At 37.3% G+C, this 22,568-nt stretch overlaps 1 protein-coding gene across 1 annotated transcript in view; it reads right to left on the bottom strand.

The window, feature by feature from the left end:
- Nucleotides 1-215: 215 nt before the first annotated feature.
- LOC122799838 (extracellular calcium-sensing receptor-like) overlaps nucleotides 216-22,568 on the bottom strand; it is a 442,157-nt gene continuing 419,804 nt past the window's right edge. The window contains exon 5 of the mRNA XM_044069166.1: nucleotides 216-1,132. Coding sequence (XP_043925101.1) covers nucleotides 216-1,132 — 917 coding nt within the window. The remainder of the gene's footprint in view (nucleotides 1,133-22,568) is intronic.

Genomic DNA, 22,568 nt, shown 5'->3' with positions numbered 1-22,568 from the left:
GTAAACCATAATTCAAAGATGCATGATTTATTGATAAACAGGTGATAGGAAAGTCTGTACTGTACCTAGCTGTTTAATGACAGACCATAATTCAGTAGCATATTATTTTACAAACAGGATATAATGACTTTATTTGATACCCATGAATTATGATTATTTCCTTCCATAGATCAGAATACAATAATTGTATGACCCATAAGTGTGTGCGAATTATTTCATTTTTTGTGGGTAAAGTTTGCCTTCCCTATTAAATTTTCTTTGGTATTCAGTTCTGGCTTCAGCAAAATAATGTAGCATTTAGGAAAGAAAATGCAGCCTAGTAGTCCAACACTTGATGACAAAATAGCAAAGATTTCAACAGCAACCATATACTTTCCTCGTGTACTTAAATAAGCAGGAATAAAGGAGATCCAGACACTAGCAAACACAAGCATGCTGAAAGTGATAAATTTTGCCTCATTAAAACTGTCAGGGAGTGTTCTAGCTAGAAATGCTACTAAAAAGCTCACAGTGGCTAGAAATCCCATATATCCTAGCATGCAATAAAAAGTGATGATAGACCCTTCATTACATTCAATAATGATCTTGCCATCTTGTGATGTCATATTGTTGTCTGGGAATGGTGGGGATAGGATTAACCAAGCAATGCACAGAACAACTTGAACAATTGTACAGAATATGACAATAATGCTTGGTGTCTTAGACCCCACCCATTTTCTCAGTTTGCTGTTGGGATTGGTGGCATTGAAAGCAATAACTACAGTGACAGTCTTTGCTGTGATGCAAGAGATACAGACAGAAAATATGATGCCAAAGGCTGTTTGTCGTAACATGCATGTTGTCTTCATTGGCTGACCAATGAATATCAAGGAGCACATGAAACAGAAGAGAAGGGACAGCAGGAGAAGGTAGCTGAGTTCCCGATTATTGGCTCTAACAATTGGAGTGTCACGATACTTCACAAAGATGAAAGCAATACACGATGTGATGGAGGCAAACAGAACTGTAATGGCTGCCAAAGCAATGCCCAGTGGTTCTTCATAGGATAGAAATTCAATGACTTTTGGAAGACACTTGTCTCGTTTCTCATTAGGCCAGTGGTCATGTGGGCATTCAATACAATCTGTAGTATCTAAAAAACATGTTAAACATTATTTTTAATTAACAAGGACAAATACAGCATTTTGACTAACAGTAAAATAACAACTCTACTTACTTGGACACTATTTTCACATTTGTTTGGATGAATTACCACAACACAAGATAGGTGGCAGAAGAGTGTTACAGAATAAAAGCACCCTAAACTGAAAACCTACTCAACTCAGTCTGCCAATAACAAATAAAATTCCTAAATGCAACAGCATGTCCCTTGGTAATGGTAACCACATTGTACACTATGGGTAATAAACTCAATCTTCCATCTGCATCCATAAAAACACTTGGAAAAAAAGACATGTTACAAAATGCTAACAATCTTAAAGTAATCATTTTATCAGACTTTGGTGTAGACATGATGCCAGGTAAACATACTCAAGTGGAAACCTTCGTTACACAGTACAGTCTACACCAGTTAGTATATACACACGGATTCACTTTAGAAGATCGAATTCCCAAAATCTCGAACCTCATATTATCGAGACCAAAACATCGAGATTTGGGAACTCGAACTTCTAAAATGAAACAAAAAAAAGTCAAACATTGCTTTTGCAGGGGGGCTTTGTCCCCCTGCACCCCCATGTGGGGGGCTGGGCCCCCCACACCCCCCCTACTTAAATATACCAACTCCAAGGTCGCGCTACAGTGGGGAAAAGGGAAATCTCCCATATTGCACTGTATGCGAAAGCGCAAAACGGGAGATTTCCCACTTCCTGTCAACACCACAAAATAGATAACAACATTGCATACACACAGAGTGTGCAAGAAGCCTTCCTCTGTGTGCACATAACATTTTAAGGTAAGTAAATTCTTATTTTTTAAAACTTTACATTTTCGATATACTGAAATGTCGATCATATGTTCTTGACCATATGACATTCGAGATTTCAGTATTTCGATAATGTAAAGTGTTCCCATACACACACGTATTCCAACACATCCATTAGTAAGAAGTTCCTAACATATCTAATAACCAACATCTGTCTTATGATACAAAATGTGAAAAGCCTCCCAGATAGTTTGAGTAGCCACTTACCAACTGTCCTGCAATACACTTGCCCTGTTAATAGAATCCTCACAGAAAACAGATATGATGTAGTTCACTCTGGCATATACAATAATAATTGGTCATATTTATATCAGTTAATGGCATCTAGTGATGAATTGCACCACTTAAATCAGTAGTTAAACATTTTCCACTAATCAAGAGATTAATGTAATCACTACTCTTACTGTATATCAAACATCAATGAAATCAAGAGAAAGCATAGAAACAGGAAAACTACAAACACACATGACCTTTATTTCAACTCCAGCTCATGAGAGAAATCAAGAAGGATAAAGTACAATTTGTATTCTCCAAGCTCACCACAGGAGTCATAAATCCTAAATTATTCTGGAGTATAATAAAAAATATTCCTTACTTTGAATGCATTATTTTCATCCAACAATATCATGAACATTGAACATCTACATGAATTTAAAAAAAAATAATTACTCCAGTTGTCCCACTTAGTTTAAAATATGAACATTACTCCTACAAAAGGAGTAAGACCGTTTCATTTAATTCCATCATGTATTCTTCCATCTCCCAATATGGCATCCTTCTATTCCCTATCTCTTATTTCAGAGAAATGACATGAAGAGAAATTAGGAAAAGTCTAGAGAAGTTAGTTCCAGTAGTACCCACCACTTATACTTTGAATTTTGTGTTTGGCTTTTCTCAAAGTCTGTTACTTAAATATTCAACTCATCATTAAAAACATACTTTCCCTTCATTATTCAAACATTGACTCATATTTCCCCCTCATACCATTCAATTGTCCAGAATTTTACAGAATGTCTTCCCATCATAAAATTGGTGATTTTCTGGCAAATTATTGAGGTCTGATATCACTGAATGATAGACATTTGAGTTTCAGACTTCATATCATGCATATATTGATTCTATTAACTAAATTTATCAGAGAAATATTTGAAATGTGTCCCTGATTTTAGGCCTCTGTCATGACCATCATGTTTGCCTTTGTCCAGAATTCTTGCTGTAAGAAGGTGAAAGGTATATCTGCTATTCAGTGTAGCAGCTCCATGTTCCACTAGTTACCAAGGCAGATAGGAAATATGAAAATAAATATCAGAACATCATACCAGTACATAATAGAATAAATAGTAACAATTCACCCATGATCCACCTTTAATGAAAGATCATTCCTCTATGGAAAAAAAAAAACATTAACTGACATGATCTTACAACTGCCAGAGATGTTCATAACACTGAAAAAATATTAATTTGTCATGCTCATGAATTATGGTTTGGCTGAAGTGCTGGTATGCTACAGTATAACAAGTCAAGGATGTAGGAAAATGTTGTGCACAGACATCTGTGCCTCAGTAGAAAGAGAAAAAATATCATTAATATATATCCAAGAAAAGAAAGTAGGACATATTTTTTCTATGCTGAATTGTAAAGAGAATATTTTAAACAAATACAACACATCTTGCCAGCATTCAAGATAAAGCATACATCTTCCCCATGCAGACACTGGAAAAGTCTGTTAAAAATTCATTGAAGTATAATAGAAGCCAGAGTGGTTAGTTAACAGCTCCTGGATTAACTTGATAGTTTTAACTCCTCAGGAAGAATATGGGAGAGGGTCTGTCAACACTTGGCCTAAAAACTGGAAGCCTTAGAATATGCAGTTCAGCTATTTTTTTCCATACATTTACAACTACTGTCAGAGGTTAGTGCTGCTCTGAGAATACACTTCAATATAATTCAAGCAAAAAGTGAAAATAGATTCTAGAAGCTGTGCAAAATTGCTTGTGGCACTCTCTCATTGCCATTCTATTTACATGGAAGTCAAAAAATATACATCTGCTTTGCATGACTCATTTACAGGGGGCTTGAAGTGGATTCTGGGAATAAAAAGTTCAGTTTGCAGTGACAGAACCATTGAGATATAATGACCATAACCATTCAGTGATTATAATGCTTTAAAATACAGAGTACTAAGATATAATGAAATAAATGAGATATAATGATGGCCATGATTTATTTATATATTTTGTTGACTGTCTTAGTGGGTTCTTTTAAGTGGAGATGTGAGGTGGTATTCATTCTGAAGAGGGGAGATATGCTAAGGACACAAAATATGGATTTTGGAGTGGTGTAATACATGTGATATAGATGTTATATTAGAAGACACAAGATTTTTAACAAATAAAAAAGTGGTGCAGCGGTTAACGTTGTCGCCTCACAGCAAGAGGTTCTCCGGTTCAATTCTCGGCTGGGGTGCCTTCTGTGTGGAGTTTGCATGTTCTCCCTGTGTTCACGTGGGTTTCCTCCGGGTACTCCGGTTTCCTACCACATTCCAAAGACATGCATCTGGAGTGTTTCTCCCCGGGCCTCCACTGAAAACAGGCTCTGTGGAACCTAGTCGGACATTCCCGGTCAACAAATGTTAAATAAAATAAATAAATAAATAAAAATTACAAACAGAGAAACTGAGGGAAGGAAAGATAATTTGGAGTTTGGGAAATGAGTGATCTGGAATAGCAGTATTCTATAGAAATACAGTAACAGTAAGCAATGTAACTTTAGCAAAAATGGAAAGAGTAACCATTGCAGAATTAAAATGCTTATACTACTTGAAAAGAAAGGGAAAGCTTATTAATTCAGAGTTTAGACTATGTAGGGATACATATGAATATGATAATAGCAGGAGACTTTAAATGTGATTTAAGAGGCAAGCATAAAAAGAAAGGAAATGATAAAAGAAAAATTAAGTTATAAGATTTGCTAAGTTAAATCTTTGGGAAAAAATCTTGGATTTACAGAAGGGGTACATATAAAGCTAAAACAGATAATATTATAGTATCAGAAGGTTTAGTTATAGCAGAAAGGCAAATAGCTGAAACAAGATTTTCTAACCATCTTGCAATATGGCTAGAGATAAAATAAAACAAAGAATATATAAAAATAGGCAAATAAATAAGGATAAATGAGAATGCATGTAATAAAGAAGGAAATAGCTTAGTAATAGTTATGGAAAGTTCATATTACTATGAGAACAGTTTATAAAATTGGTCTGAATTGTGGACAATATTTAAGGAAAAATATACATTTTTTCACAGTGGCAATATGATGTGAGAAGTAGATTAAAAATATAAAATAACTTACAATTATGTAATGGGCAATTTAGAACACAATGTTAGAAAGTACTTTGACAAAGAAAAATATTTATATCAAAGAAATCAGAGAAAACACAATCATTTTTATATAAGCAAAGATACTTTTAAAAGGAAATAGAGAAGTATTGAGTTACTTAAACAGAGTAGTAAAGAACAATGGTTGTCTAATGATAGAAATAAAAAATGTAAAAATAGAATTAGAACTCAGGAAAATATTATGAATAGTATAATACAATATGTACAAGAAATATTAAAGTAGTGAAAAAACATGGAAAATAAAATGTTACCAGAATAAATAGTTGGAGAAGGAGATTTCTTTAAATGAGCTATATAAAGTATTAGGACAAGTAAATATATATTTGTCTGCATGACTAGATGAAATAGGGTATGAAATGTAGGAAAATGTAAGCCACTGTCAAAAAATATATATTTTTAAAGACTGGTCAAATGAAGGTTTTGTGTATAAAGAAATATGTAATGGAATACTTAAATTCATATGGAAGAAGGAAGACAGAATACAATTAAAAAACTGGTAACTAATAGTATTGAATAATAATGATTATAAGATCTTAATGAAAATAATACAAAAAGGATTTGAAACATAAATGGAAAATGTTATAGAAGATAGTATATACAGTATAAAAGGAAAGGGTTTCAAGAATTAATAATTGTTAGAGAAGTTGTGTATGATATGAATAAAAAGGAAACAAAAATTATAAGACTTTAATAAGGCATTAGACACAATTAGAAATGAGATCTTATGAGTAATGAAAGAATATTATATAATTGAGAAAGGTTGGAAATGATGGGTGTCAGCATATAGTAATCTTTTTTTTTCTTTCAGCTGCTCGCATTGGTAATAATAAAGTAAAATTACTAGTAAATGTCTGGTAAGGTTAAGCACGTATGAAGAATGGTGTAAGACAGGGATGCCCAATGAGTTGTATGATATTTGCATTAGTTATGAATGTGATAGTATGTAAAATAAATTACAAATTGAAGGAGGTGGGGTATACAACATCTGAAGGGTTAAGAATTCTAGTTTTGTTAAAATATGCAGATGACATAATTACACAAACAAAATCTAGATAAATGTAATTTGCACAAATTAGTCTCTAAAGGTGATTTAAACAGAAACATAAAGCTTTGGGTTATGTAATAAAGATATGGGGTATATATTTTGCAAAACAATGCAATTTCCCTGTTGGGTATAACATTTAGGAATAAAGATCCAAGTAAAATTCAATGGGGAAAAACTACAGAAAAAATAAAACAAATCTGTAATTTCTGGAAAACATATAAATTATCATTCAGAAAAAAAGAGTATTTGAAAAATTCAGATCTAATGGGAAAATAGCATTCTTAGCGAGTATATTAATGCTGCCAACAGTATTTGAAAATGAATTATTGCAGACAATTTTTCATTTATATGGTATTCTAGACTGAACCAAGTAAAAAGAGTAGTTTTGTTTGCAATTAAAGGGGGGTGGTTTAGGATTAATTAATCCAGTGGTATATGCTGCTTCATTAAATTTGTACAAAGTGTTAAAGTGGATACATTAAAAAGAAAAGATGAGAGATTAATAGTAAACTGCATAAATATAGGAACAATAAATTTAGCAGTATGGTAAAAATGTAAGAGTGTATAAATGAAGAAATAAAATGTTACCAGGAAAGTGTATTTATTGAAAATGAAAATTGATATATAAAAGATAGAAACATATGGTATAACAATGTAAAGATAAAATATTGCTTTATGTAAAACCATGAGAAAATCTAACAGATTAAAAAGCTATAAAATAAGATGCAAATGGTATCATCAGAAAGTAGAATGTCAAGATATTTTATGGAGACTGGTAATAGATTGCCAGTAAAAGGAAATATATAGAAAGAAAAATGACAGAATATGTTTACATTGACAAGAAGATGAGACTACGGAACATGTTTTTGAAATGTAAAACAGAAAAATGGTTTAGGGAAAAAACATGTAAAAGAGATTTTTTTGATATAAAAGAAGTGGACGATAAACACTGATATGATTAAATATGGATATAAGAATAGAAGTGAAGAATATATTAAAAGAATAGATAAAACGTAATTTTATGTGCTATGGGTTATAAAGGAATGAAAGAATAAATGAAATTATATTTAATGCTAAATGGATTTTAGCAACAATATTATGTAAAATCAGATGGAGGTTAAGAAAAAAAAATGAGTGGGGGTCTAATAGGGATGAAAATGTATTATGATTAGAAAAGAAATTATGAATATGTGTAAACAGATTATACATCAATATATTTATAAATTTTGAAAATATGTGTATATATGTGAATATTTTGTAAATAAGAGTTAGTTTTGTATATAAATAAAGGATCCCTACTCTTTCGAGGAGAGAAAATGAAAGACACTCTGGAGCTGTGAGAGAGATGGAGAAAAGAATTGTATAAAATGATACAAAAATGGTATGCCAATGGAAGGAATTGCAAGATGATGAAAAAAGCAATAAAATATGGAAGAAAAAGATTTTGAAAATTATGAAGCAGGGGATTTTTTGTGGAGAATGTTATCAGACAAGTTGCCAGTGTTAAGTAATATGAACTATAAAGGGATGGAGGAAAGAAAATGTGCTGACTGTGGTGAAGAACAAAACAGCAAAACATTGTTTTTTGGTTGCAAATTGAATAAAGAATTGGGGAAAGTTTAAAAATTAATATAGATGTAAAAGATTTAAATATATAAATATGGATGATATATGGGAAGTGTGTACTATTTGTCAGAATTTGTTATAAAACAAGAAAATGGAGGAGGCTCATGTATTACTTGATAAAAACTAAACTCACTAAACTAGGTATAAATCCCTATGTCACAAGATGGGTTGCCAACTGGCTCACTGACAGAACCCACACTATAAAAGTTGCAGACTCCAAATGTGACCTCAAAGCAGTGACAAGTGGAGTTCCACAGGGATCCGTCCTGGGACCTCTCCTGTTTGGTATCTACTTCTCTGAAGTACAGGCTAACACAGAAGGCCTCTGGCTAACGAAGTTCGATGATGACTGCAAACTAGGAGCCATAGTCAAGTCCCCAAATGATGTGGACATCCTACACAAGGGCCTCACTGAGACAGATGCCTGGTGTCAGAGCCATGGCCTCAAGCTCAATGCCAAAAAGTGCAGTGTCATCCCCTTTGGTAAAAACTCTGTACCCATGAACTACCACATAGGCAGCAATCTACTTAACACCGAATGCGTGATAAGAGACCTTGGGACCCAGGTGGACAGTAGTCTTTACTTTGATAGTCACATTGCCACAGTAGTCAGGAAGTCCTACTACGTGGCACACCTCATCATAAAAGGGCTCTCATCCAGGAAAAAGAGGTCATTGTTCCCTTCTACTCATCACTCATTAGACCCATTATAGAGTACAATGCCCCTTTTGGAATGTACCTCACAAGACATCTGCAGTAGCTGGAAAGGCCACAGAAGTACCTCACAAAGAGGATTACTGGCCTCAACCAAATGCCTACACTGACAACCTCAAAAAACTCCAGCTTTACTCTGTAGCATATCGCCTACTCCGAGGTGATCTCTGCCTAACATATAAAGCTATGTCAAACCCAGAGCTGTTGGACATGCTACACCTAAAGAAATCTCAATCCCATGCTCTAGGGACCTAAACCTTGTCACCACAATAAACAGGACACGCTGGAGGGATAGATTCCTGTCCCAGAGACTTCCTATACTCTGGAACAAGCTACCCATCTATGTCAAGCAAAGTTCTTCATTAGAATATTTCAAGAAAAATCTTGATGAGTGGATGGGAAATAGGAAATACACCCCGGGGATCACTTCTGTGTCTCTGCTGGACAGTGGCACAGGAAAATAACTTTCTTGGGTGGTGTAAGCTATGGAACCTTGCTGGCTAGGCTTATGTGGGTCCTTGTGCCGATAGCCTAGTACCTACCTATGAACCTATGAACCTTGTCAGAAAAATATGTATTAGTGTATGTATTAGTAATATGCTTAGTGCATTTAAGGCTTGAAAAGGGTTAACACATTTATTCTATTTCACAATGCATAAAATCTGTATGAATTGCAGAAGCTTTCTAACCTTGTATTGTCATGAAATAAATATGCACAGCTATAATCTTTACTTATGCTTTGGAAATTTACAGGAAAGCAGATAATTTCTGCTTGTGTCAGGAAAATAATGAATAGATGTATAAGACCTAGACAAGGCTTGTGCTGTGAGAAAATACACATCTGCAGGAGCTATAGATAACCAGAACAAAGACTGCTTGAAAATATGAACTGCAATCAGCACTTGCTTATGTCTAAGCTAGAAAAGTACCTTGAAATGTAACACATGTATTAGAACTACACAATAGAAGCTTGTAACGGGCTAGAGCCCACCAAGGCCAGGTTGTTTTTCTCAAAATGTTTTTCATAAATCCAGTCATGTCAGCAGAAAATCTGAGTAACATCTGCTGCAGAACAATACTGAAAGTTGTGTTTGATTACGTCAACCACAGAAGGCAATGCCTTGTAGAACACTATCAGAATAGTATACTTTCTGTTAGTAGTTAGGCAAAATCCTGTATTTGCATGTTTTTGTCTCCTTGCAGCAAGTTATTAAATGTGCCTTATCTGAACCTTACGTGTATTGGTCTTTGAAGTGTTTTCCTTTGACAGATTGGTCCTTTGGACCGGAAACCCTCACTTCACCTCGGATCAGACAGGCCAGGTGGCTTGAAATCGTACAGGGAAGAAACCACATCGGTTCTTCTTATTTTGAAAAGCCCTCCAACTGAATTGTCGTACAAAAGAGGCCAGCCACTTTCTGATCTGCGACTGAAGGACGGGTTTTTCACGAACCAGGTGATCAATCATGAAGGCTCAGGTAAGGTGAATCTACTTTTTTTTTTCTGTTTTAGATCAGGGACTAGATTTGTATTTTTTTTTTTTGTCAGGACTGTATTTTTACAAGTCAGGGACAGAAAAGATTACTGTCTTGTCATAGATCAGGGAAACAGAGTAGGTAGGCAGTCATTCTGAAGAGACTATAACAAAATCCGTGGTACCATGTTAAAAGTAAGGAGTTACATAATGATTAAAAAGGGTGGAATAAAATGGGTAATAATTGCACAAAAAGACCCCAGAATCTGCCGTTAACCGAAGACGCAAAATACATGCAGTCACAGAGTGCTGATAATATTAAATACTACTCAAAGTGGGTTAATAAGTATGAATTTGATGGTAAATTAGAAAAATCCTCTCTTATCAAACTTGTCAAACAGCTTAAAACCGATTCTAAAGGTCGGGTAAAAAAGCAGCGCCAATTAGGAATTCCTCAGGCACACAGGTGGATTGAGGAGGTAAACCGTAGGGAACAAAAGAATAATAAATCAAAAGCAATGTTTTTAGATAAGGAGGACAATAACTTAGTAATAGCATCGGCCCCTCCGCCTCCTTTACCAGAATATGAAGCATGTGAACAGGTTAGTCCACCCCCACGATATCCTGCTGTCACTGAAAATAGAAACATTACGAAAGCAAAACCGTTTATTAGAGATCCCATCGAGACCAGGTCTCGAACACGGGCAGGTAACTCAAAAGGGGACATTGAATTATATCAACTGGGTAGGAATTCACAATCTATGAGTGAAGAAGAAATATGCCCACTTATAGAAGTACCTAATCCTCAGGCAGGGCAAGAAGGTCAGGCCGCAACTATTCTAGTGTATAGACCCTGGACTCCGGAAGATATCCGGAAAGCCTCTGAGGGAATTCCCCATCCAAAAGTTAATTTCAGAAAGTTCTTAGAAGATTTACAAGGAATGAGGCTAGGTTATAATTTAAATGGAGAAGAGGTAGAAAAAGTAGTCAGACAAATTGTGGGACCAGATTGGCACATGATTAGTGGCAACTGGAATCCCCGTGACACTGCGCTCAGACCCCTTCCACATAGCAGCGCAGAGCTACACAACAGAGTGAAAGGTCTTACAGACCAAATCTCTGAGAAATGGAAGCCTAGGGCAGACTGGACTTGCATTAATCAATGCATCCAACAAGAAGGTGAGACTATTGACAGATATTATGCCAGACTGTTAGAATGTTTTAATAACCATTGTGGAATGCAGATTCCTGAATATCAGACACAAGATTCCTCATATGAGCAGCAGTTAAAGAATGCATTTTTGAAAGGCAGCATTGCACCCATAAGCAGTTTTATTACAAAGCACATGGTAGATCATCATACAAGCAGGTTACAGTCATTACTTGAATATAATAGGCATGCCGAAAGGCATTTTAATAGCAAAAAGAAAAAGAAAGCCCAAGTATTTTCTGTAGAAGATGGAGCAGAAGTTTATGTAGTACAGTCTGGGAAAAAGGGCAAGAGAAATGCCCAGGGAAACAAACAATCTGATCAGCAATCAGAGGACTTTGAAGAGCGAAAGAAAAGGTGTGAATGTTTTAAATGTGGTAAAAAGGGACACTTGGCAAGGGATTGCAATAAAAACAAGAAGGCAACCACGAAAGACAAGGAGGGGGAGGACTGACTATATGATAGTCAAGAATCACTAGAAGGGGATAGCGGAGAAAGGACAAATGAGAATGTGATAGAAGTAATAGAGGAAGTGCAGGAAGTTACGGATAGTGAAGAAAATGAAATATTGGATTTAGCTTTATTGAGCTTAGAGCTCTATTTAGCAGACACAAAACCAGAAGTTACACTCTTGGTGGAAGGGAGGGAAGTCAAATTCTTGTATGACTCGGGGGCATCATGGACCCTGATACATCCCTCCAAACTGCCAGAGAATTCAGATTTACCTGATTACATACTAGTGAAAGCAGCTAATGGACAGCTGATCGGGAGCCTCTCTCCCATAATATTGCAATAACTGATCCTGTTTCAGGATTGACCCAGAAAAGCAAAATTGTTGTTTTTGCAAAATGCCCAGTAAACCTCTTGGGCAGAGATCTTATGCAGTTATTTGGTATAGCAGTAGTTCCGACTATGCAGGGTATGGAAGCACAGCGACAGATTGATACCTTTGCAGTGCAATCAGAGGGTGAAATGTTCTATTGGCACAGCCAGGACTTGGTTATGACTGGTCCAGGGGCAGTGACCGAAGAGTTGATGAACGTAGCCATCAGCAAGTTCCCATCCCTTGACATTGATAAACAACATTCATTGCACTGTACTCTGTATTATTGTAACACACCAGGACCTGATAAGGAATATGAGCAAGAATTGTTTAGAAATCGTGCAAACAGATTGATATTACGAAATCTGTACTGGGACATGGAAGGGAAGGGAACAGTGTAGCCAGCTGTTCATTGCCCCTGGGATTCTTTGTACTCTATAAATCTAATCGATTACCACATGTTAAGTTAACTAAAGACAAGAATGTAAAATGGGTAGACTTAGGAGAAAAAGTCACGAGATGGGCAAAGCAGACAGAGTTAGAACTGTCCAAACAGGGAATACAAATGCAGAAGTTGAATTGGATAACTCAGACCCATCCAGCTGTGCACTTTCAGTCTAGCAAGGACAGCTGATTAGCACTCCTATTAAAGGAGGAAGAGAATGCCTTGTAGAATATACCAGAAACTCTTTGGTCAACAGGAACGTCAGATGTAGGACTTATTTGTACAGCAGGACCAGTTACTATCACGTCAAAGTCAGCATTTAGACCACAGAAAAGACAGTATCCCTTAAGAAAAGATGCAGAGGTAAGAATAAAACCTATTATAGCAGCTTTACTTAAGGAAGGGGTGCTGGTGGAATCTCCTGATTCACCATGTAACACACCCTTATTTCCTGTTAAGAAAGCGAATGGAGAATGGCGTATGGTCCAAGATTTACAAGCTGTAAATGATGCAGTAATACCAAGGGGCACCTGCAGTGCCAGACCCACACACCCTGTTGAATGATTTAAAACCTCAACAGAAATATTTTTCTGTGGTAGATATCAGCAATGCGTTCTTTTCGATACCAATACACCCTGACAGCCAATCTTGGTTTGCATTCACATTTCAGGGGAAAAGGTATACATATACACGACTACCACAGGGATATTGTGAAAGTCCAACAATATTCTCACAAGAAATGGCAAGCAATTTGGCAGGATTTACCCCACCAAGAGGCAGTCAGATTTTACTTTATGTTGATGATATCCTGCTAGCGGCCCCCACCCAGCAAGATTGCAAAGAAGATACCATAGCTTTACTACAATTTTTAGCCACTGAAGGACATAAAGTAAACAAAAATAAACTGCAGCTTTGTAAAAAACAAGTTAAATACCTAGGATATGTAATATCCAAAGAGGGTAGGACATTAGATGAGGACAGAAAAATAGTGATTTTGCAAGCACCAAAACCCACTACTAAGAAGGAAATGATGTCCTTCCTGGGTACGACTAATTTTTGCCGCAGCTGGATTCCAAACTATGCCTTGGAATCTGTGCCACTGACTAACCTGATATATAAAAAGCCTATGGCAGCACAGGATTTGTTACAATGGACACCAGAAGCACAATCTGCTTTCTGCAAACTGAAACAGTTAATAGCGTCCTCATTAGTTTTAGGATTACCAAACTATCATAAAAGTTTTTTCCAAACTGTAGATTGTAAGCAAGGATATATGACGTCAGTGTTAACACAGCAGCATGGGGACAAGCAACACCCTATTGCTTAGTATTCATCACAACTAGACCCAGTGGCACGGTCTTTACCCCACTGTGTACAAGCAGTAGTTGCAGCTGCAATGGCAGTACAGGCTTCGGCCTCAGTAGTTTTATTCCACCCTCTCACTTTGAGAGTGTCTCATGCAGTCGCGATTATTTTACTGCAAGAGAAGGTAGCATATCTTTCCCCTGCTAAGCATCTTTCCTGTATGACTATATTGTTGAGCCAACCTCATATGACAATTGAACGATGCATGACTTTGAACCCTTCTACCTTGCTCCCAGCCCCTGCAGATGGCACACCACACAGCTGCCTGCAGGTGATTGAGCAAAAGACACTGCCTAAAAAAAATCTCACGGATGTTCCCTTGGCTGATGCTGAGGTGACATGCTATGTGGATGGCTCATGCAAAAGTGGTCCTGCAGGACAGAACCTAGTAGGATATGCAGTACTTTCTGATACTGAGATTATAGAAGTGAAACGTTTACCACACAATTTATCTGCACAGGCAGTAGAATTGATTGCCTTGACACGGGCATGTATCTTAGCAAAGGATAAATGTGTGAACATTTTTACTGACAGCCAGTACGCTTTTTCTACTGTACATGTTTTTGCGCAGCAGTGGAAAAATCGAGGAATGATAACATCTACTGGCAAACCAATCAATCATGCACAGTTTATTTTAGATCTTTTAGAATCTATTCAGTTACCTCAGAAAGTAGCTATTTGTAAATGCACGGCTCATACCAAGCAACAGGATAGGATTTCAAAAGGTAATGCAAGAGCTGATACAGCTGCAAAACAGGCAGCTTCAGAAGTATTTCTTTTGAATGAGGAATTACAACCCTCTGAGATTTTAAACTTAGAAATGTTAAAGACAATGCAGACACTTACTACGCAGGCTGAAAAACAAAGATGGGTAAGACGAGGAGCAATTCTCAAAAAGGGGTTATACATCTCTAAAGAAGGGAAACCAATATTACCATCTAATTTGTTTAGATATGCAGCTTTGTTGAGCCATGGGCACTGCCATGTCTCAACAGGAGGGATGGTACAGCTGGTGAACCGAGTGTTCACAACATATGGATTCTTAAACTATGCTAAAAAATTTTGTTTAATGTGCCACGTTTGTAACAAACATCATGCACAAGGGGTGTTAAAGCCCAAGCAAGGGAGTTTACCTACACCACCGTATCCATTTCATACTATCTGTATGGATTTCATAGAATTGAACACATGTGAAAATAAGAAGTATTGTCTTGTCATTATAGATATGTTTTCCAGATGGGTGGAAGCCTTTCCGACTAAAAATCCAGATGCGGCTACTGTAGCGAAAATCCCCATTAAAGAAATCATCCCTAGATTCGGCATTCTGGAAAGAATCTATAGTGACAACGGTACACACTTTGTAAACCAAACCACACAACAGCTAAGTAAGCATTTTGGTATTTCTTTAAAGAATCATTGTGCATATCATCCGCAATCTGCAGAGTTAGTTGAGAGGCATAATGGGATTTTAAAGAGTAAGCTAAGAAAGTTAATAGAGGAAACAAAGATAAATTGGGTGTACTGTCTGCCCCTGGCACTGTTGAGCATGAGAACTGTTCTGAATGCAAAAGGATTGACTCCTTTTGAGAAACTATTTGGAAGGGCTTATTATATATGTCAGTGGAAACTTCTCATGCCCGCAGACCAGGAAGCCGACTGTACACTAGCAGAGTATATGAGAAATTTGTTGAATTCTAAACATCTGTTGCAGTCAAATTCTGTTTCAGATAAAGAACAAACCAGACCATCAGAAGTGGCAGTGGATCCGGGAACCTGGGTCTGGGTGAAGACAATAAAGAAAAAGAACTGGATGTCACCAAAGTGGGCAGGTCCATATCAAGTGCTTCTGTCGACACACAATGCAGTCAAGATCACAGAGCATGCCTCGTGGATCCACCTGATGCACTGCAAACTAGTTAAGAACTTTGAACTAGAGAAAAATCTTGTCACATGTCAAGAGCAATAATGATAGAATCCAGAAAAAACAGGAATGCAGAACAACCATTTCCTCAGAAGTATTGCATAATCATCCTGTTAACTGTACTAGTGACAATAATCTTTTTGTTGTGGCCATTCCTTTTTCCAGCCACACAAACTGAACTGAATAAACGCGAAGCGTTACTCATACACTGGCACCCAAACTTCAACACTTACCAGGCAATTAAATATGTGTATGCTGAGGCTTTCAATGTTTCGAATTGCTGGATTTGCACAGCTTTGCCGACAGCATACGGGGGGTTATTAATGACTGTAGTCCCCCTAGGGGTCAACGAGACCTGGGAAAACTTGATTTATGATACATCAACCATTACATCACAAGATAAAATAGCATTGCACTTGTCTATTTCACAAAAGGGAACTGTGCGTTTTTATAAAAATTATACTGTTCAGGTGGGTTGGAGCAATTGCAATGTGACTGTTCCTTATAAATGTTACACTTAAGCTAACAATGCAGGTTCTTATTGTAATACAAACTATGATTCATTTCTTGAATTGATGCAAAAAACAATTGATGAAGTAAAACATAATTCTGTTTTCTATAAACAACTGTCTATAATTGATAGAAAAATGTTTCATGCAGGACAAGTGTATATTCATAGTAAAGTTACTACTAAAGTAGAGGATTGTTATTTTGTATGTGGCAAAAAGGCATACAAGTGGTTACCTGAGAATTGGTCCGGCAGTTGTTTTTTGGGCTACCTGGTTCCTGCCATACGACACACTGCAGTTTTGCCTCGAGGAAAAATTTGGAATGTCTGAGAGGTCGACAAGAAACCCGTCAAGAAACCTGTAAATCTATTGGGGCAAATCGATGTGCGCTGGAAAAACCATCATTTTATAGGTGATGGACTGACACACATGGACTTGAGTGATACTGTTATATCGTGGGCAGGCATATTACCAGCATATGGAGCAACAAAATCGATCTGGGAGCTGAGAAAACTGTCTAAACTTCTCGAAGTAATGAGTAATGCAACTTTTTCCGCTCTCGAATTGGTGACTGATGAACTGAATGCCATGAGAACTGTGGTGCTTCAAAACCGCATGGCTCTCACCTTCACCCTAGTGGCGAGAGGTGGTACTTGCACTTTAATCCAGGAGGAATGCTGTTTGTATATTCTTGACCATAAACACGAGATAGACAATCACCTTGAGGTAATTCAGCAAGTGTTGGCCATGACCAAACCAGGACCAAACCCACTGATGGACTTTTTCCATAAATGGTTTGGGGGGTGGGGTACTATCCTAATGAACATTCTGATTGTTATTTGTGTAGGAATGGTACTACTGGGAGTATGTGTTTACTGTGGCATCCCCTGCATGAAAAGACTGATTAAAGACTTTATAGACATGTCAGTTTCTGAAACCCTATATCAAAATATTGAGTTTGAAGAACTGTTAAAAGATTGAAAATGCTTTCATAAGTTTAAATTGAATGACTCTCTTAACTGCAAATCCTAAGTGGGAAGAGGTTAGGAGAAGAAAAAAACTGTTTATGCTTATTCTGAAAGTAGAATAAAAGTATTAAAAGGTGGGAAATGTCAGAAAAATATGTATTAGTGTATGTATTAGTAATATGCTTAGTGCATTTAAGGCTTGAAAAGGGTTAACACATTTATTCTATTTCACACTGCATAAAATCTGTACGAATTGCATAAGCTTTCTAACCTTGTATTGTTATGAAATAAATATGCACAGCTATAATATTTGCTTATGCTTTGGAAATTTACAGGAAAGCAGATAATTTCTGCTTGTGTCAGGAAAATAATGACTAGATACATGAGACCTAGACAAGGAGTTCCGCTTGTGCTAATACACAGCTGCAGGAGCTATAGATAACCAGAACAAAGACTGCTTGAAAATATGAACTGCAATCAGCACTTGCTTATGTCTGAGCTAGAAAAGTACCTTGAAATGTAACACATGTATTACAACTACACAATAGAAGCTTGTAAAGGGCTAGAGCCCATCAAGGCCAGGTTGTTTTTCTCAAAATGTTTTTCATAAATCCAGTCATGTCAGCAGAAAATCTGAGTAACATCTGCTGTAGAACAATACTGAAAGTTATGTTTGATTCCGTCAACCACAGAAGGCAATGCCTTGTAGAACAGTATAGGAATAGCATACTTTCTGTTAGTAGTTATGCAAAATCCTGTATTTGCATGTTTTTGTCTCCTTGCAGCAAGTTATTAAATGTGCTTTATCTGAACCTTACATGTATTGGTCTTTGAAGTTTTTTCCTTTGACAAACCTATGACTGTGGAAGAAAGGGTGGGTGTAGCTAATAAAAATAAAAGAAAAGAGAATTAATTAGAATTTATTTCATTTGTGTTAAAGTAAATAATTTTAATTATCAATGTAAAAGTGTATAAATAATTTATGGAAAAGTGTGTAAGCAACTGATGTAAAGTTTTTATGGAGGGTATAAAATTAATATAAATATTAATAAGCACCCCTCTTTTTGATATGTGCCATAACATATTTTGCTTCCACCTAGGCTATCACCAACTCAGGCAAATAGGACCTCAATTTAGCGGGTCTATATTAAATCAGCAAAAACTTTAAAAAGTGAATGCTGATTTATTGACCCCATGTAAGCGAAAGCTTACAATCCCGAACACTCGGAACAGCGATTTTTTCCAAGGGAAAAAAATCTCTGTTCTACAAAACAAATAAAAATAAAAACTTCAAAACATTACATAAAGTGGGGGCTTTGTCCCCCCACCCCCTACTTAAATATACCAACTCCAAGATTGCACTATCATGACAAAAATGGAAAAGTAATGGAGGTGGCCAAGTGATTTCTTTCCCAGGGAAAGAAATCACTTATATGCCATTTCACTATTTTGCTATTTCGTGCTTTCAAGTTTGATCAAGACGCATTTGAAGGATTGTGTCTTCAATTATATAATAGTAACTCAATTTAGCATGTCATTTGAAGGATGACACCCCTCATGCTGCACTGCAGTGTCAGCATTGGAAAATTAATCCTCCGGGTACCTGGTGTTGAAACAGGACCCACAACCTACTGTACCAAAAACAGGTATGCTACCTGATGAGCTACTGAGACTGCAAGTAGGTTAGTCTTCTACCTCCCTCCATGGAAAACAGTACTGATAAAGACAAAATGGTACCAAGCAAATGTAGTAAACAGAACAGCCTAATATTCTTATGGTTTGTTGAAATAACACCAAAATAAATAAATTAAATATAAATGTTATGGGGGTAGCACTGCACCCCTGAACTTATTTGGTCAGTAAGTCTGGTCAATGTCCAAAGTAATGGAGGGGGGTTAAAATCACAAACAATTTTAAATATTACTCTAACTCAAAATTTTAATAGAGCAACAAGTTTAAATCAATATGCATTTTTGACAATAAGATGTATAAATTCTAATGACTGGCATTATTGAATGGCTGTAATCATATGTGATTTTCCAGGAGACCAAGTGTTGTGAAGAGACAGGACAAACATTTAAAGCAAAAGCAGGAAAATCTTGCAAAAATCTGGGACTTTGATTGGTATGAGTAACATTCAAAAGAGAATGTCTGGTTACAATAACTCACTCCAGGATTCAAATACTTTTTTGATGTACAGGATCTTAAATGATGCAGTTGTAATATTCTGAATGTTATACATTTGTATTAACAATACACACCAAAAATTGTAGTTTTAATGACATAATACTCATATCCTGAAATTTGTAAGCTAAAATTTCTTCATTTTCAGACAGTTTTGTATTGTTTGACAGTGTTATAACATCCAGTTAAAGAAATGCATCCATAGTCAGCTTTGCTTTCCATCTTAAAATGCAGAATGCTATACTACAACTACTAATAATAAGGTGGAGCAAATGGGCAAAATGTGGAACATTTGCTGACAGCTATGAACGAAACTCATGGCATGGTCAAAATATCACTTTATACATATTTTACCAAATACTTAGCTGTCCTTCCATGTCATTGTTGCAGTATTCTTTGCATAAGGGTTCTCCTGCCAAGGATAGGCAAATGTCTGGCCATTTACCAAAGCCTTTAGATCTTAAAGATACTGTAGATGACAAGTATGCTCCCCATGTATGACGTAAATGTGATGTATAGATGCAGCCACTCAGAACTTCTGTGCTGCCAGTCTGAATGCCCTTCTGTTGTGCTAGTAATCAAGCTGTTCCCAGAAGAGTGCTCATTTGAAGTTTTTGCTCTCCTTTTTTTGATTTCTGTATTATATTTCAGTTCATGTCATCCAAGAAGGGAAAATGTCAGTGCGGGAGGCAGATTCCTCATAAAGACCTTCACAACCAGTGTATTTTTGTTGCTTAGGTTTTTCCCCAAACCATACGGAGTGCTCTGTCAAGTATTTATCCCTAAGACCCTTCTTAGTTGTTTATCCTTATCCATATACCTTGATAACCAATGATTTAAACTGTTAGCTCAGGGTGGTATGGCAGAATCCTGCTGTCCTAAAGGTTAGCCATCTGCAAAGAAGGCAAGAAAGACTAGGCCTGATCTGGCTGCTGTTCAGCTTCCCATGGATGTCTCTCTAGAAGCTAGTAAAAGCCCTGGAGACTGCCTAGTGCTTGCCTCAGATTCCTCTGCCATGACACCACTGGAAACCAACATGCATCTGAATTCCTTGTAGACTGTTCCAGTGTCTGTTCTGGAGATTAAGGGTGAATCTTTTCTGATGCCTTCCACAAGGCTGAGGGGATTCCTCAGATTTTAGTGAGCAAAGAGATTCCTACTACTATTACTGAATCCTCCCAGGAGTCTGACCACAAATTCTAGAGGAATTACCCTTCTAAGCTTGGCTTTGTTCCTAGGCAGACTTACCCTCCTCCTAAAGACAAAAAGTGATCTAGGAGTAGTCCTCCTGCTAAATCCACTCAGATTTCATCTCAGAAACTCTCTTTTCAAGACAAGCCTGTCTCCATTTGATGTTTGGGTTTTCTATCCCCTTGTACAGGTCACATTGTCTCTCCTTCTTTCTCTCTCTCTCCCAAATTGGCATCAGATCACCTCTTGGGTGTGGTTTATCATTTGTCAGGGAAATTTCATGGTTTGGAAATCCCTTTCCCCTTTACAGACATGCCTCAACCCCCTCTAGAACAGCTTCTTCATTTCCCAGAGGTTCTGCAATCTCTTTTGGATCAGGGCACCATTCAGCTTGTTTCACATACTCAGGTGGGAAAGGGGTTGTACATCAGAATGTTTTTGGTTTCCAAGGAGGAGGGTACATAAAGACCAATTCTGGACCTTTCTTTGCCCAACACCTTCCTCAAGGTCTCTTCAAAGGTTCATAGGTTGGTACTAGGCTATCGGCACTAGGGCCTATACAAGCCTAGCTATAATGATTCCCTGGCTATTTATTCCCACAATATTTACTTCCCTGGACCCCTGTCTAACAGGTCAACTGACATGATCCCCGGGGTAAGTTTCCTATCTTCCATCCAGTCGTCAAGGTTCCTTTTGAAGAGGGACAAGGAGGCACTCTGCTTGACATGTATAGGCAGTCTATTCCAGAGTATGGGGAGTCTCTGGATCAGGAACCTATCCCTCCAGCATGCTTTGTTCATTGTGATGACAAGGTTTTGGCCCCTGGAGCATGTGGCCCTGATGGATTAAGATTTCTTTGAGTGTAGCATGTCAAACAGCTCTGGGTTTGACATGACCTTGTATGTTAAGCAGAGATCACCTCTGAGTAGACGATATGTGACAGAGTATAGCTGGAGTTTTTTTAGTCGGTCAGCATAGGGCATCTGCTTTAGGCCTGTGATTTTTTTAGTGAGGTGTTTCTGCAGCCTTTCCAGTTGTTGCAGATGTCTTGTGAGGTACATACCAAATGGAGCATTGTACTCTATGATGGGTCTAATGAGGGATGAGTACAGTGGGACAATGACCTCCTTTTTTCTGGATGAAATGCCCTTAGTGATGAGGTGTGCCACATAGAAGGATTTCCTGACTGTTGTGGTGATGTGGTTATTGAAGGTGAGACCACTGTCTACCTGTGTTCCTATGTCTCTTATCACACTTTCAGTGTTTAGTGTACTGCAACCTATGTGGTAATTCATGGGTCCATTGTTTTTCCCAAAGGGGATAACTATACACTTCTTGGCATTGAGCTTGAGCCCATGGCTCTGGCACCAAGCATCTGCTTCTGTAAGGCCCTTTTGTAGAATATCACCATCATTTGGGGATTCAATAATGGCTCCCAGTTTGCAGTCATCTGCAAACTTTTAGCCAGAGTCCCTCAGTGTTGGCCTGTACATCAGAGAAGTAGATGCCAAACAAGAGCAGTCCCTGGACTGAATCCTGAGGTACTCCATTTGCCACTTGTCTGGAGCTGGATTTGGAGTCAGCTACTTTTACAGTGTGGGTTCTGTCAGTAAGCTAGTTGGCAACCCATCGAGTGACATAGGGATTTATGCCCAGTTTAGTAAGTTTATCTATGATTCCAGAGTGGGGGATGGTGTCAAAGGCCTTGGGG

The sequence above is a fragment of the Protopterus annectens genome, chromosome 4.part0, assembly GCF_019279795.1.
Source record: "Protopterus annectens isolate FY-2018-M chromosome 4.part0, PAN1.0, whole genome shotgun sequence".
NCBI classification, from domain to species: Eukaryota; Metazoa; Chordata; order Ceratodontiformes; family Protopteridae; genus Protopterus; species Protopterus annectens.
The sequence above is the reverse complement of the archived record's forward strand: the minus strand, read 5'-3'. Positions and strand labels throughout refer to the sequence as shown.